This window comes from Protobothrops mucrosquamatus, unplaced genomic scaffold, assembly GCF_001527695.2.
Source record: "Protobothrops mucrosquamatus isolate PMUCROS unplaced genomic scaffold, P.Mucros_1.0 scaffold39, whole genome shotgun sequence".
Taxonomy (NCBI): Eukaryota; Metazoa; Chordata; class Lepidosauria; order Squamata; family Viperidae; genus Protobothrops; species Protobothrops mucrosquamatus.
In genome coordinates, this window is record NW_015386421.1 from 3,277,998 (window position 1) to 3,293,995 (window position 15,998).

The 15,998-nt window shown below is 38.0% G+C and overlaps 1 protein-coding gene across 2 annotated transcripts; it reads left to right on the forward strand.

The window, feature by feature from the left end:
- The first annotated feature begins 3,521 nt into the window (after nt 1-3,521).
- Nucleotides 3,522-11,321, forward strand: CUNH1orf210 (chromosome unknown C1orf210 homolog). 2 transcript variants are annotated; one of them, XM_015811372.1, is made up of 6 exons: nt 3,522-3,662; nt 5,401-5,511; nt 6,148-6,249; nt 7,717-8,224; nt 8,935-9,054; nt 10,570-11,321. In XM_015811372.1, the coding sequence occupies exons 3-6, from the start codon at nt 6,163-6,165 to the stop codon at nt 10,941-10,943; spliced, it is 1,089 nt and encodes a 362-aa protein (XP_015666858.1). In that variant the 5' UTR covers nt 3,522-3,662; nt 5,401-5,511; nt 6,148-6,162; the 3' UTR covers nt 10,944-11,321. The 2 variants fall into 2 exon arrangements, with proteins under 2 accessions (XP_015666858.1, XP_015666859.1); XM_015811373.1 differs by lacking the exon at nt 5,401-5,511.
- Nucleotides 11,322-15,998: the final 4,677 nt, after the last annotated feature.

The window sequence follows — 15,998 nt, forward strand, 5'->3', positions numbered from 1 at the left end:
TAAGCACATTTATATCCTCTCCTTCCTTCAAGTGGTTGGCCTTGAACTATGTCTGGCCTGAATTTGTGCTGGTAAGAAACAAACATATAATGAGATCATGTAGTTTGAATCATGTAGTTGCTTTAGGCAGCAAGCTAGAAACTAGGAGACCAGATTTTGAGGCCCACCGTAATTACAAAGCCAGCTGGTTGACCTTGGGTCAGTCACTCTTTCTCAGCCTTCCTTTCTCATGCGGACAGCAGTAACAAACCACGTCTGAACTCTTGCCAAGAAAACTGTAGAGGTAGTCCAGGAAGATGCCAGGAGTCAACACTGACTCAAAGGCATGCATGTGCACACAAAACAACTCCCTCCCAGAGATTATTTACAAAGGCGCACACCTTTTTCACCATGACAAATATGATATGCAATAGCAACACAAATAATATACAGGTACACTAATGTACCTAATCATATTTCATAAAGTGTGTAGACTGGAGATGGAATGTCTCATCATTAGATAGTCTTTGAAATGTTCTGGACTTTGGCAAGTCATACAACTGGATATAGAAGACAATATTTTTTACCAGATGTTATATATCCGATCCATCTACATCCATCTGATCCATCAAGATTTGTTGCATGTTTTGGAGATGTATGTCAGGCCTCCTTTATATGGTTTCCAATCATTAGCTTGCATCTGAGAAGTGCCACCAAGTCTTTTGAAATGATAAATATTTCAAGTCTCTTTCTGATGTTCCTGTTAGATTGTGACCATCGTATTTTTCATACGGATGGCACAGTATGGTAGAGCTCCATAGACTAGAGATGTTTTGTTTTATGGCTTCACATTTTCCACAATAGCTGAGTTCCCTATTTCAAGAGTGTGTGTTCAACAAGTTTGTGCTGTTACATCCTCATGAGCTGCTTTGTGCTGGCTCCCTGTTCCTACAGTAGACAACTAACAAATGTGGCAGTTTAGTGTGCAGGAGATACTCAACAAGAACAGTTGCAGGGAATACACCCACAGTAGCATATAGTGCAATTGCCTCTTGTAAACATTTTTGTTGTGCTTAGTTGGCATTTTGTCTTCAATCTCCACAATTTGTAGAACTTTCTGGATGGTGTGTATCAGTTTTCTTTCTTTCATCTTTCTGAAGAGGAAAGCCCCAAATAAGTGTGATTAAAAGGAGGACCTATAACAGCTCTGAGATATAAGTTGAGAAGATGAACTCAATATGAGACATTACAGTATTTACAGTGGTAGAAGGGTCCAGCTGAATGCAGAAATCAGTTGAATCCTTGAATGGGGAAGAAGGCATAACAGGCATTTTAAACAAGTGGCACTGTGTAACCCAGCAGCACTGATTAACAAAGGAAACAAGACCCAATTCACATGCCTGCTTCGACATCCATAACTGGGAAACCAGACCTGCTCCATAGGAAGATGTTTGATTTTATAATGCCTCAATTTCTTTTTTTGTGTTAAAGAAACCACATGTGCCCAAAGACTGTAAGGCATAATAGGTCCAATTGCTATGAATGATAACACCTTCCTTTCTGATTGGTTTGCAATCTGAGAGAGCTATAGATGTTAGTTTGCCTGGATATCATACTAGAAGTCTCATGACCTCCCCCCTAAAGTTGGGGTACATGTATATAACTTTGTATTACAAAGAATTCATGTAATTTTAAATTGTTTTTATATTTAGATTTTTATTGTATTGTAAGCCATCCAGAATCACTTTGGATATACATTTAATAATTAAATAAATTCATCACAGACCATTGAGAGGCTAGTCCCAACAAGAATCAAATTGGTCATATAGTGTCTTCTAGTGGTCAGTAGTGAATATAACCACTGTAAATCATTTTCTAATTGCTCAAAGACTTCATCCATTACATCCATTAAGATATTTTCTGATATTGTACTGTATTAGAAAAAGATTGTAGAAAGGTGGCTGGCTGGGGAATTCTGGGAGTTGAAGTCCACAAGTCTTAACAAGGTTGGACACCTCTGCCCTACAGCTGAAGCATTGTTACAGTAAATCAAAAAATGAGAGTGGGAATGTGGTTTAACTTCAAAAAGAAACACTAGGGAGGACAGTACTATCGGTATGGCTTCAGAAGCATGGCCTTAGTGATATACAAACCAGTCACTGTCCCTATTTTCACAATACAGTAAACTTTATTATTTCTAATTTGGGTTTGAATTAACCATAAATATCCACAGGAGAGTTGAGGGTAGGGGTTAGGGTCATAAGTTACTTCAGTGCCATTGTAGTTTCGAATGATCATTAAACAAATGGTTGTAAGTTGAGGACTACTTGTACATACTGAACAATAGACTAACCACAGTGCCTGGATTTTTACAATGAATTTTTACAGAATGAGGTCATAGAGCAGTGTTATTTTTCTACTGGTATCTATTTATCTACTCGCATCTGCATGCTTTCAAGCTGCTAGATTGGCAGGAGCAGGGTTTAGGTTGGAAGCTCACCCCTTTGGGTGGCACTTGGGTCTCAAATCTGGGCTGCCGTCTTTTCAGCCAACCAGCCCAGCATCTTAAATGATGAGCCACCATGCCGCCCAGGACAATAACAGGAGTAAGTAATAGTCACAACAACGATAAAACTAAAAAGGAAAGGGACTATTTCCTCTATGAGCCCCCCCCCCGCAAATTATCATTGGAGCTGGTTGTTCCATCATTCACATCAGGGATAGTCAACCTTGGCTCTTTTATGACTCGTGGACTTCAACTCCCAGAATTCCTGAGCCAGCTAAGCTGGCTCAGGAATTCTGGGAATTGAAGTCCACGAGTCATAAAAGAGCCAAGGTTGACTACCCCTGATTTACATAATTACCTCAGTAGAGAGGCATGATAAGGATCTTCAGTGGGGCAGCCAACTTCATGCCACAATAGTTTTTTCCTCCTAAAGGATGCTATCGTAATCCAATTGGAAGGGCATGCATACAGGTATTTTCCCCCTGTGGCTGTACATGGAGATGTTGGGAATAAAATTGGAGCTTTAGACTCCTGCACAAAAAAAAAACCAAAAAAAAAAAAAAAAGCTCCATAACCGAACTGTTATCCCTCAGGCATGCGCAAACATATCTTTTAGATTAGGAAACCAGAGTTAATACATAGGCTCGTGTAAACAAGCACGGGCATTCTGTACAAAACCTTTCTCCAACTGTGCTACTTGAGTCACCCATGTTTGTCCAATCATTCTAAAAAGACCAGAGAAGCCGATTTCCAGTTAATGTGTAACCAGCTTCATTACCTTTCACCCTTTTCACATTTACCTTCCATTTTCTTAGGCACCTGCCACTCCCCTCATGCGCAGACCCAGAAAGGAAGAGCACCGGAGAGAAAGCAGAGGAGCACACCCAGGGAGAGCCTGGCATGAGTTCTGAGGTAAATAGTTTTCTCCCTGCAGGGTGTATTTGGAGAACAGTGAAAAGTATACAAGCAGGACAAACATTTCAGATTGAAACGCCCTACCTAGTGGCCATGCACATTTTTTTTTTAAATGGGGCAGGGGTAGGGTGTGCGGGTGTGCATGTAAACATGGGGGGATGGAAGAATCCTCTCCAACAGGAAACAACACATTTGCTTCTCCTTTAAACTGGAGGCAGAGTGGCTCAGAATCAGGAAACCAGACTCCTTTTTTAAGCAGAAGGTAAGCAACATGGAACTTCTTAAGTCTGTGTGTCTTGTATCTGAGGAAACCTGGAGCCAAGTGCTATATAAAGACAAAGGATATCAGTCCATGAAAATCTGGATGACCCATGAAGGTCAATGTAATTTTGCAAAGCTAGTAATGCCTCTTCAAAATCTAGTTTACTGTGATTTTTTTTTAACCTGAGTTAGCCAAATGCTTCTGCTTTTTTCACAACTCTTTTTTTTTTCATTTTTTTCATTTTTTTTCTTTTTCTTCTTGCAACTACCTTAGACCATTGAGCAGAAATAAGAAAGAATTGTTTCAGTTTGTGCTAAACGCAGTAATGCTTGACAGGAAAGGCAGATAACCCTAGGAAGAACCATGTGGTTTGAATCTTAAAGCTCACATTATCAGATTCAATTAGTACGAGACAACCTGTTGCCCTTCAGGGGTTATGGATTTCAATTTCCAGAAAAGGCAAGGGTTTGTAGCATACAAATAACTTGTACTGCCTATAATAGAGACGTCTGTTGTCAATATGCCAAGGCCAACCCTACAGAAGCTCAAGAGATCAACTTCTTGAATTAGGACTAGATTTGCTAGATAGAGTGAGAATGACCTCAAGAAGATCATTGGACTTTAGAAGAAGCCACAGTAGCAAAGTTCTATATAACCGTTCTATAGCAGTGTTTCTCAACCTCAGCGACTTTAAGATGTATGGACTTCAGCTCCCAGGATTTCCCTTCCACATTGGGGAAATCCACAATCTTAAAGTTGCTGAGGCTGTCCAGGCTACCCAGCATTCCCCAAGCAGTTTTTGCCTTATAGCCTCTTTAATAACAAAATTCTCGGGGCGTACAGGATCGTTTTTCTTAAATGATTAATTTATAGGATTAATTCTCTGACAGAAATATCTTTTCCCCTAAATGTTTGAAATATTTCATAGTCTGTAAAATTCTGCTGGAGAACTAAAGTCAGAGTATGTGTCATCTTATCGCTCTTTGGTCTGCCCTGTATGCTTTTTTGTTTTATGTTGGTTGGTCAATGATCATAATAAACAATAACTCCATTTCTTGCAATTCTTCTCAAACATACTGTCATCGCATAAAACAAGAATTAACTGATGAGGCAGAAGGGCTTCTGTAAATTTGTTATCCTGCCTTTATTATTTTTTTATCAACTCAAGACAGCAAACATACTTAATTCTCCTTGCTCTTCTATTTTCCTCACAATAACAACCCTGTGAGGTGAATTGGGCTGAGAGAGTGTGACTGGCCCAAAGTCACCCAGCCGGCTTTCATGTCTAAGGCATGAATCTACTTGTTCTGAATGGGCTAAAAAAAAAACTTACTCTTTTCTTCACCAGGGAAGAAATTGACATGGAAAGTATGAAGCTGTTTGTGTTATTTATTTTTATAGTTTGTCACTTTTGAGAGCAATGTATTTAAAACAGAAGTTTCCCATCCACAAAAGCAATGAGATACAGCAAAATTTCATGCAGTTGCCACTCCTGATCACAATGTGGCTTGAACAGCAGGAGATTCCTTTTGAACCAAATTGAAATTGACTTTTCTTCTACCAATCCCTTCTGCTTCTTTTAAGTCAGACAATTGGGCCTTTTCCTACTGGATAGTTCAGCATTCTAATGTTATTTCAGATTTTGCTTTTATTTGTTTATTTTTTTTGCTTATCTTTCTTTCTGGCCTGAATTTTCTGTTTTACTTTTTTGATAATGCCTCCTTCAACATCACTCCAGTATGATATCCCAACTTGAATTGTAATTTTAAACAAACAGGACTGGATCATGGTATCACATTAGCACTCAAGATCAGATATTACAATCACCACCACCACTATCCTGTGGACGGTAGGTATATGCCTATGTACACTATTTGTATTATAAATATAAGTTGTACTCGTAGTTTTTAACTGGATTTACATGTAGTACTGTCTGTCTGAGGTTTGTATTATTTTATGAAGTCTGATACTGTGGTTTCTAAATAATTTAAATCATCTAAATAATATCAACAATGGCACTTATATACTGCTCCACTGTGCTTTACAGCCCTCACTAACTGGTTTACAGAATCAGCATATTGCCCCCAATAATCTTGGTCCTCATTTTACTGATCTCGGAAGGATGGAAGGCTGATTCAACCTTGAGCCGGTCAAGACTGATCTCCTGGCAGTGAGCAGTCAGTTAGCTTGCAATACTGAATTCTAATCACTGTGCCATCATGACTCTTCAATAAGATGGGATATTGTGTCTATCAAGCCAGTGTGGTATGCTGGACAAACCATGCTTAATGCAGTTGTGAATTTGCAGAATGTATGATTGGGGAACCAGAGAGGTGTACAGGTTTTTTGGGAGGCTGAAAATAATCATGCTTTACTTTTCCTACTTATATTACCAACTTATTACTATACTGTTAAGGTGAAGACAGGTCCATAGGATTGTTGTTGTATCACCAAATGTGCACTGCATTCTTTTTCTATCCTGCAGTTTTTTTAAAGCAAAATGAAAAAGATTTGGTATCTCTGGATCTCCAGCATCCTCTTGCCATGGTCTGCGGTATCTGGACATCCTTGTAACATTGATAAAATGGTAAGCAAGGAGTGATTTCTACAAGTTGAAAACTAAATTAAATGTTCTCTATGTGAGGATCTTAGACCGTGAGAAAGCCTGATGACTGTATTTGGTTAAATACTGGTTTTGTAGATAAACTTCTAATTTACATAATTACCATAATAAAAATGGTAATCAAGACAATATGAACAAATTTCTATCTTCCTCAAATCTCGGCTCCTTAGATTTCTTTAAATCTAGCCATCAGAAGAGATGTCCTGAACCGCTCTCCCTCTCAAGAGTGCGCAAGCGGATGGTTGATAACTAGTACATCAAGTCTTCTTTCAAGAGAACTGGATCCTAAACAAGCACTGGCATCCTTGAAATAGCTTACTGCTCCAATCTGGGATGAACATGTGTAACAAGGAATGGTGAAAGCAAAGAGAGCTAAAGGATGCTGTGTAATTAACACAGAGATTTCCCCCACACACACACACACATACAAGTTCAGTGTAAAAGATACAGGTAGCTCAAGATATCACCTTTGACAAACTCCATTAAAGAGACAGACTTGCATTCCATTTTCCTTGGGGGGGGGGAGGAATAGAAGAGCTGGGTTTTTTTGCAGAGTATCCTTTTCAGTGGATACAGTGATTGCTTCCAGTTGTTTCCAAATGTTGCACAATTCAAGGGAATGGCAAGTTTGGTTCAATTGTTTATAATTTTTCAGTTTTACTGAATGAATTTTACATTATTAACAACTGTGCAAGAAACATCTTCATATCACAGCTATAGTGGATTCTGGTTTCGGTTGCTTGCTACTAGCCAAACGTGGGTATTTATTTGGGACTAATTAGTCAAATCTGGACTTGCTCACAATATTGTGGGATTTTTGATCAGTTTCAATGTCTTTCAGTTTTCAAAGGATTTTTCCACAGAGCTGAGTTAAAGTGCTATTTACCTATCCTTGAATTAGTAGAATGGATGCTGAAATGAGTCTGATTGTGCTCGCTTGAAAACTAATGAGGGCAGCTACTTACTTAAGGTAGGAAAACACACTGTGTACACGGAAGGGATAAATAGGACTAAGATTGTGTCAGGTATAGATTGGAAGTGAGAGGAAGGCAAATATCACAGGGACATGGTAGAAAAAAAGAATTGAAGGATGGGAAAAGTATTACAAAATAAGTGCTGCCCGCTCAGTGTGTAAGTACTGTACTAAGAAACTGAAAGTATTTAACTTTTCATTATAACATTTGGCAAAAAACCCCAAATAACATTCTAAAAAAAAACCCCCACTTGTGAGGTAATATCAAGGTTCCTGGCAAATAATCCAAATTTTAATTTAAATTCTGTTTTTAGTTTTATGTAAAAGGAAGGAACAAAATCTACCTTTCTATGTGACGTCACTCAGTGATTCTTATGGAAAGAAAAAATCCCAAGTTAGTTTGAAGCATTAATTCCACTGAATTTTTTAATATTTCACACGTGGCTATATTTTTGTAGGGACGTGCTGCCTGCAGTGGAAAGAGCCTTCTCCATCCTCCCAATTTTCTTCCCAGACACATTACCATCCTAGATCTGTCTTTCAATTCCCTGACGATGCCCAAGCATGGACCTTTTCTGAGAAGCTTTCCTTCCTTACATTCCCTAAACCTTTCCAGCAACAGCATTCCTACCCTTTCCTCCTCTCTGTTCTGCAACCTGGGTGCTCTTCGCCTTTTGGATCTAAGCAACTGTGGCATTTCTTATGTGCACCGAATGAGCTTCAGAGGTTTGAAAAGCCTTCACTCTCTACATCTGAACAACAACAAACTTCAATCTCTGGACCTCTCCATTTTTCCTGCCTCTGGAATCCTTGTCCATCTGGATCTGCAAAACAATGAACTGCCCTGTGAACATGAGCTTGTGCAATTAAATGTGCAAAGAATCCACCATATCAAACTTCAGGGGAACCCTTCAGTGTGCAGTGATTCCCTAACTCCTTTCCAGAAAGCAGTGCCAAAAAAAGAAGGTGAGGCCAAGATTGTCAGAGAGAAGGGCATTCAGCAATATGTTCTTCTGTCAGGGTAAAAAAAAAAAAAGCTATGTTGAATCACCTTTTGTGTTAGTACGCAAATAATATTATTGCATAACTGACTTTCCTGGTTGTGCACAGGACTTATTTTTGAGTCATGAAAAAATAATGATTGTGTGAATGCATGCAATGTAACATCTTACAAAGAGCACAAGACCAACCTTATAAATGTTTGAATCTTTCCAGTTTTATGGGGGAAAAGCCCCACAAACAACTCTCACTTTGTTTAATTGCAAGTGGCCCAAGACATTAAGGCAAAATTTTCACTGATGGTTTATTGAATAATCAACGATTGCAGAGTTCACATCACTGTGATTTAAAGCTTACTGCAAATGAGGCTATACTTCATCCTAAAGCAAAAATAAATGATAGTTTAATGCAATACATGAACTCAGTCAATATGTTCATGTATTATACCCTAATAGTTAAATAGTGGACTGGATTGCAAACATATCTGCAAAGCCATTTAAAAATTATTTGAGCAGCTTAATTTTAGGAATGAAAATGTTTTCCTTACCTTTTTAAGTTTCATAAAAGAATGTTTGCACGTATTTATCAATCAAATATCAGAACCAACATAAATCAAGATGTAGAGCAACAGAAATAAACAATGAAGCTATTTCTTAAACAGATTGTCTATCATTTAGACATAGAACTCCAGACTGAAGAAATCAGAACTTCAGATTATGAGACTGTGAGCCACAGAAGAAAACTTCAGTTCCTTCATGTTGTGGCTACGAAGAAGCCATTACCATTAGAAAATGATAGTAAGTGAAGCAAAATATATGACTCTAACCTTGTAGATTCAGAGTAACAACATAATTGTACGGTTTTTATTCCATGGGGCATTCCCCCTCTAGTTCCAAAGCCATCACAAATTGTTCCCTAGAAAACTTTTCATTGAGATGAATTGGAGTCCTAGTCATCACAAGCCAGCATCCTTTGCTGATCCAGGCCAACTGGGCCATTTGGCAGTAAAGAAGTTCCTACTTTGATAAAACTGACACAAGTCCTGAAACTATAATGATAAGAAATATCACTTTTTCTCATCTTTCCCCCAAAGGTCCCTTTGAAGGGGAAAAAAAGTCTTTGCAAAATAGTCACTTTGAAGGGGGGAAAAAGACAACATCCTGCTCAGATTTTTTTTTTTTTTGTATTTAATATTATTTTTCTAAAGATGATATTTAGCAACTTTTTATATTGGGGTAATCAATGAACCCTAAACCCACACAACACACACTCTCATGGATGCATACACAAAACAAAGGAGGAAAATACCAATCAATCTTAAAAGAATCTGATAGTTGATGCCCTAATCAATGACCTAACCCATATACTTTTGACTTTTGTTGTTGTTCTTGAGTTTGTCTTTGAGAAATTACTTCTAATACATTTTTAATTACTATTATTTTAAGCCAAGATTATATATGCTTCTAAAATATAAAAAAAAAGCACAAGGAATTTCAGTGTCATTTTTACTAAAGCCCACAACTCTATCCATGAAATAATTATATTTTGAATTGGCTTTGGCCTATCTGGGTGTGGTACAACTCTTGCTCCAAACCATGGTTTTTTTTAACATCACACTGAACTATAAACTAAAAACATAGGCTGGGCTTCTACATAATGTTGGACGAAAATGTGCTTTGGTGTGTTATGTAATCCCAACCACATCTGCTTTTCACATTTTCCAGTCTGTACCTCAGTGTATTCCTGTATCTCAGGCTATATTGAAGAATTAAACAGACAATAAACTATATAACTGCATGTGCAGTTTCACTGCTCAGCTCACTCCACAATAATGGATTTCATTTTCTAGAGAATGACATCCATTGCAACAGAGGAGACAAATGGTGTTTTATTTCTTAAATAAAGGAAGCCAGGTCTTTCATGGAACGTTTCTTCTTTTTATTTCCTGTTCACATCTTGTAAGGGGAGAATGCTGAGGCAGTCTTATTCATATTTATTCAGTAGTACATTCTGTGAATTCTATTGGATTCATTTCTATATAAAAGTTTGCATAGGATTTGCAAGCTTGCAAATGCAACTAAAATAAAGTATTGCTCAGATCATCCATAGGGGCATAAGGTGGCAAATACCATGATGCAAATGCCACATCTTACATACTTGCATCACATATCAGAACACAAGTATGTAACAGTAGCATTTACATGATAATGCACACATTATCATTTTGGCATAATTGTAGTTTGCTACAGATGCCACAGATCTTCCAGTTCATTAATAGCTCTTGTGTCTTATAATCTTTCTTTTCTTTGCAGCAGCTATTACCACACCTTCTACTGAAACAGCTGGGAAAAACTGGCTCTACTTTGCTGGGTTTGTGCTTTTGGCTATCACCATCTCTCTCTTGATTGCATTGATTGCCAAATGCAAATTGCTCCAGAAAAAGCATGCCAGCTATCACCATCAACGGTTGCCTGATTCTCGTTCCATTGGAAGCAGCCATATTGAGGAAGGAGACGTGGACATGACGTATGGGAGGAACCAACCAATACGTGGAGCTTCTGAGTGCTATCCAGAGGATGATGATGGTTTCATAGAAGATAACTATATTGTGCCCAATCAAGACTTGAAGGAGGAAGAAGAGGATCTGGAGTTGGAACCTCGTTTCAAAGTTGGAAGACCCTTTTAGGAAGAGTTCCATTTGTTATGCACTCCAGTTTGTGCATACATTGTGCCTTTCATTTTTAGGGTTTCCTGATATTCTCATTATAGTAGGAAAGTGATATTCTCATTATAATAGGAAACTGATAATGAGCCCAAAGGCAAATTTGACACTGGGCAAAGAGGTCAGCTGCATGCCTGCAGTGGTTAGAGCTTAGTATGTTTTCCTGAATATTAGTCAAGTGGAAGCCTGAGTTCTCTCTTAACAGACTCAACCCATTCTCTTGCTGGTGCACATACATCCATATAGACACATACTTGATTCATTCTTTTGTACTTGTTTTTCTTGTATACATCCATCAACTACAATTGTTTTTTAGAGCTTACATTAAAACTGATAAGAGATTTCTAAAGAGTCTGTTTGGAGCATAGGAAATAATTTTTCAAATGAACTGCAGCATTTGGGAAGAGCAGTTCGTCCTTCATGACCTTCCCCCAAAACCGCACCTGTGCCTTGGCATCAACTGATGTTTTTTAAAAGCTTGATAGCTATGTGGGTTAGGGAAAATCTATTTCCAAGCAGCTGGTGGGAAGGACCTTGCCCCTGGGCAGCATTAACCATCTTCCATCAACGCTATGCATCTCATTGAAGACGTTTCCCCAAGCTTATCACAGTTAGGGAGTGCTATCTGTGGGTGTGGGAAGCTTAGAGGATTGCCACAAGATGATGCCAAAAAAGCAGATCGAAACTGAGTTTGAGATTCTCCTTTTTTCCTGAAAACTCACCAATTTATTAAAAGGAATTTGGAGCAAGTGCTTCATTGCTGTTACTAGGCCTTTCTTTATTGCAGTAGTCATTTACAGCATAATTCGGACATCTCGATGACTGCAGTTTTACTCTTGTCCCTATGGTGCCGGCCTTGCTTTATAATAATAATAATAATAATGATGATGATGATGATGATGATGATGATAATGATAAAGTTGGAAGGGACCTTGGAGGTCATCTAGTCCAACCCCCTGCTCAGGCAGGAAACCCTACACCATTTCGGACAAATGGCCGTCCAGTTTCTTCTTAAAAACTTCCAGTGTTGGAGCATTCACCGCTTCTGGAGGCAGGTTGTTCCATTGGTTAATTGTTCTAACTGTCAGGAAGTTTCTCCTTAGTTCTAGGTTAAGGACAATCTAGGTTAAGAACAATCATTATACTATCTGTCCTGGTGTTGTCTCTACAGGTAATCCTCAACTCACAACCATTCATTTCATGAGCATTCAAATTTTTACAATGGCACTGAAAAAAAGTGACTTATGTTCTTTGCATTTACGACTGTCACAGCATCCCGACGGTCATAGGATCAAAATTCAGGTGCTTGGCAATCAGCATGTATTTATGACAGTCGCAGCATCTCAGGGTCATGTGACCTCCATTAGCGACCTTCCCAGCCAGCTTCCTCCAGCTCAATGGAGGAAGCCAGATTCGCTTAATGGTTCACTGATTCGTTTAAGGGCCATGACAAACAAGGTTCTAAAATTGGGTGTGACTCATCTAACAACCGCCTTGCCTAGCAATGGAAATTCTGGCCTCAGCTGTGGTCATAAGTTGAAGACTACCTGTACCACAAAATATCCACCAGTTGCAAAAAACCAAGGAGAGCAAATAGAGTTAGGATGATCATGCCAAAGCCATTCAAAAGCTGCTCTGTGCTAACAATTACTACTACAATAACTTCAATGTTATTGCTTGATGATATACAGAAACAAGCAAAAGTCCTCTTGTTGCCACTGTTGGCCACATGTTAGAATACTGTAGTAGACATTAAACAACAAAAAGAATGATGCAACTACAGCAAGACCAAATATCTAACACCCTAAAATTACCAAGTTTGTCTTCTGACAGCCACAATCTGTGGAGTGAGATAGAGGTGTTTGTCTTGTTATCTAATCACATTGCAAAGTAATAGTAACTGATGTAGATTTGTTGGGTGCGTAAAGAGTGTGGGAATTCTGCAACATTCACTGTACGTTATTTTCTCATTGTGTATGCAGCATTTATGTCTGAGTAAGTTTTCCCATGCATGGTTGTTAAGGTCTAATTAAGTCTCATCAATTTCTTTATGATGAAAAATCTGATATAATGCATTTGTACAAAAAACTGCAGTAACTTTCTCATTAGTTTCTCTTTATACTTACCACAGGTTGTGCAATTTTGTTTGACTTCCTTTGACTTCCTTTTATTTCCAACAATCTTAATCTTTAATTCTTTAAAATATTTCTATAATTTCTCTTCATTTCTTCTTTGGCCCATTCCATAGAGTTCTTCAAAGCTCTAAGAAGCCTCTTTTGTAAATCCAATAAGAAAAAATTATCCAAATCACACCTTTGGTTTGTCATTTGTACTTCCTTTTTTAAATTTTAAAACCTCAGCTAGTTTCTTTGTAGATCCAATGAAACGTCCTTTTATAAGCCATTCTCCTGTCCTGTCAATTGTATATCCACTTGCAAAACCATTTCTATCTTGTCAGATAAAATTTGTTCTACATCTTTCATTTTTTTTAATAACATCCTTTAAACAGTCTATCCATACAAATAAATATTATTACTGACATTATTGATATTGCTATTATTTTCTGATTCCATTCTTCAAAAGTTTCATTCAGTATTGTTATTGTTATATTTTGCAAAATTTTATAGGCTTGTTAATCTTTCCTCTTTAGTTCCCTCTAGTGTCCAGTTTTTGAACTGATGAAACTGCTTATCTGTTTATTTCAGATACTTTAAATTATTATTAATTATTGTTTGTGGTGGCCTAGTGACGAAGACACTCACCTCCCACTTGGAAGGTTGAGATTTCAATCCTAGGTAGCGGCAGATGTTTTTCTCCTAGAGCACCAAAAAAAAAAAAAATATCTGGTATGGCGTCAGGAAGGGTTCCGGTCAGTAAAGCTCAGCTTCATCCAATTGCCCTGAATCACCTGAATTAAGGGATTAAAGGGTCGTAAAAAGGAAGTTTATTATTTAAGGTAAACAATGCCTCGAAGTTCTTTGAAGAGTTTCATCTATCGGAACCATGACATTATTTACTAAATTTGTTTGTTACCCGCCTTGTCACAAGGAGATTATGGGCAGCTTACAACATTAAATTCTTAAGGTTATGATTAAAAAGAATTTTGTTCGAGTCTAAAGGTAGACTCATTAGCATTTTCCCACTTGTCATTCGGAAAGTTGTAATAGCTTAAAAATTGTTAATGACCAATTCCTGAAAGTGAGAAAGTGAGGCTTGCAAATTTAATATCCTTTAAAAGTCTTTGTCGTGGTTGTGAGAAAGACGGCTAACCCCTTCATCTCATAGCACTCATCCCAAAGGAAAATTGCTATCCTGTGTTCTCCTTGTAAGAAGCAGCTGTTAGGAAGATATGAGGGTAATCTCCCATCCTCTCCTTATCTAGAGATGTTCCAAGGAATTGGCCTATTCATCCATTCCTTGGTCTTTGCTGCAATTGTCAACAACATTTTTGCACAGCCACCTTCAGATTGCCATATCTCCCCTGGAAATCCAAATTACATACAGTAGTACTATCTTCTGTCTCCTTTGAAAGTAGTTTCTTCCCCATACCATGAAACAGAAGGAAGCAATGATTCATAAGACCCCAAACCCATAAAGTCTAAATCTTACTGAAGACCAGATTAAACATAGTTATCTTATTTGCTATTTGATTTCCTGCAATGGTCATTTCAATATTTTGTCCATGAAATGTATGGGGTTTTGGGTTCAGATGAGGCAGTACAATTGTTCTTGAATATGCAAATTATTAGGTGCTGATTGTAGCAAGAGATAATTTCTCATTTAGGAAATATGAAATCACTTCTGTGATACAGCTACTTAGTACATGAACAGGAATGTACAGAAATCTCAGAGGGTGAGACTATTACATAAATATATACCTATGTATTTAAGCACATGTGAAAATTGTGGTCTAGGACTTACCTCAGTAATTTCACATGGTTGGACCAATCAAATTCCTCACTCAAGGTATTGCCTCAAAGCATGTCATCAGGCAGAATAATATTTCCCTCTGGATCACATTCTTTCAGTGTTGCACAATTTTCCTCTAAACTCACCTTCCATTATTATGATTCACTGGAACATAACATACAACTATCACCATTCTGTGGATTCCTCTTTTCACACGCATCCACAACAATCCAGATGATACATGTTCATACTTTCTGACATAGATGTTAGTTCTTTCATCATTAAATCTACACTTTCACTTCCCAGGAATATTCATCAATTCCACAAGATCAGACCATCTTCACTCAGTTTTATTACATTCTATCCCTTTGTCTTAGTTTTTTTTTAATACAAAAGATATATTTTTACAAGATATCTATTTTTCGTATATGTGCTAATTCATGCTCCTTACTATTTGCTCCTCTTACATTGCAAGCCACAGCCTTCCATATGCCAAACTTGTCATGCTGTCATAAGGATATTGACCTCTGCCATCTATCATTGCTTTTGGCCAAGAGTTCATATAAAACTTGTAGAAAAATAGAGACAATGATCGACGACATCAGCAAATATTACGGGTCCAGCTGGCAAAGGAAAGCTCAGGGCCCTATTGGTTGGAAACATGCGGAAGAGGTCTTCATCCTGCAGTGGATAGAAAATGGCTAAAATGGTGATGATGGTGGTACTATATAAAATAGTTTATAAACCTAGTGTTAGAAGTAAGTCTTCATCCTGGTTCATCCAAGCCGGGAATAAATAAGCAAACATGGCGACTGCTTTGGGAAGAAGGTTACAGTTTATTGCAGAAGACAGATGGTCCTTGCAAGAAGCAGCAGAGGAGAAGAAAGAGAGCGAGCACATGAGTAGAAGGGCTTTTTATACCCCCTCCCAGCCCTGCTTGGAGTAGTTTCCTGTTCCTGTGGCATGAACTTTGAGGATATTTCTGAGTGTTTTTCTAGGCTTTGATATCTGTGGTTTAATCCCATTATCATATCCTGCTTCCCAGGTGATGGGGCTAATGACTCTTAAGAGCTTGGGTGGGGTATGCAGATTTTCTCTTTGTCTTCTTGA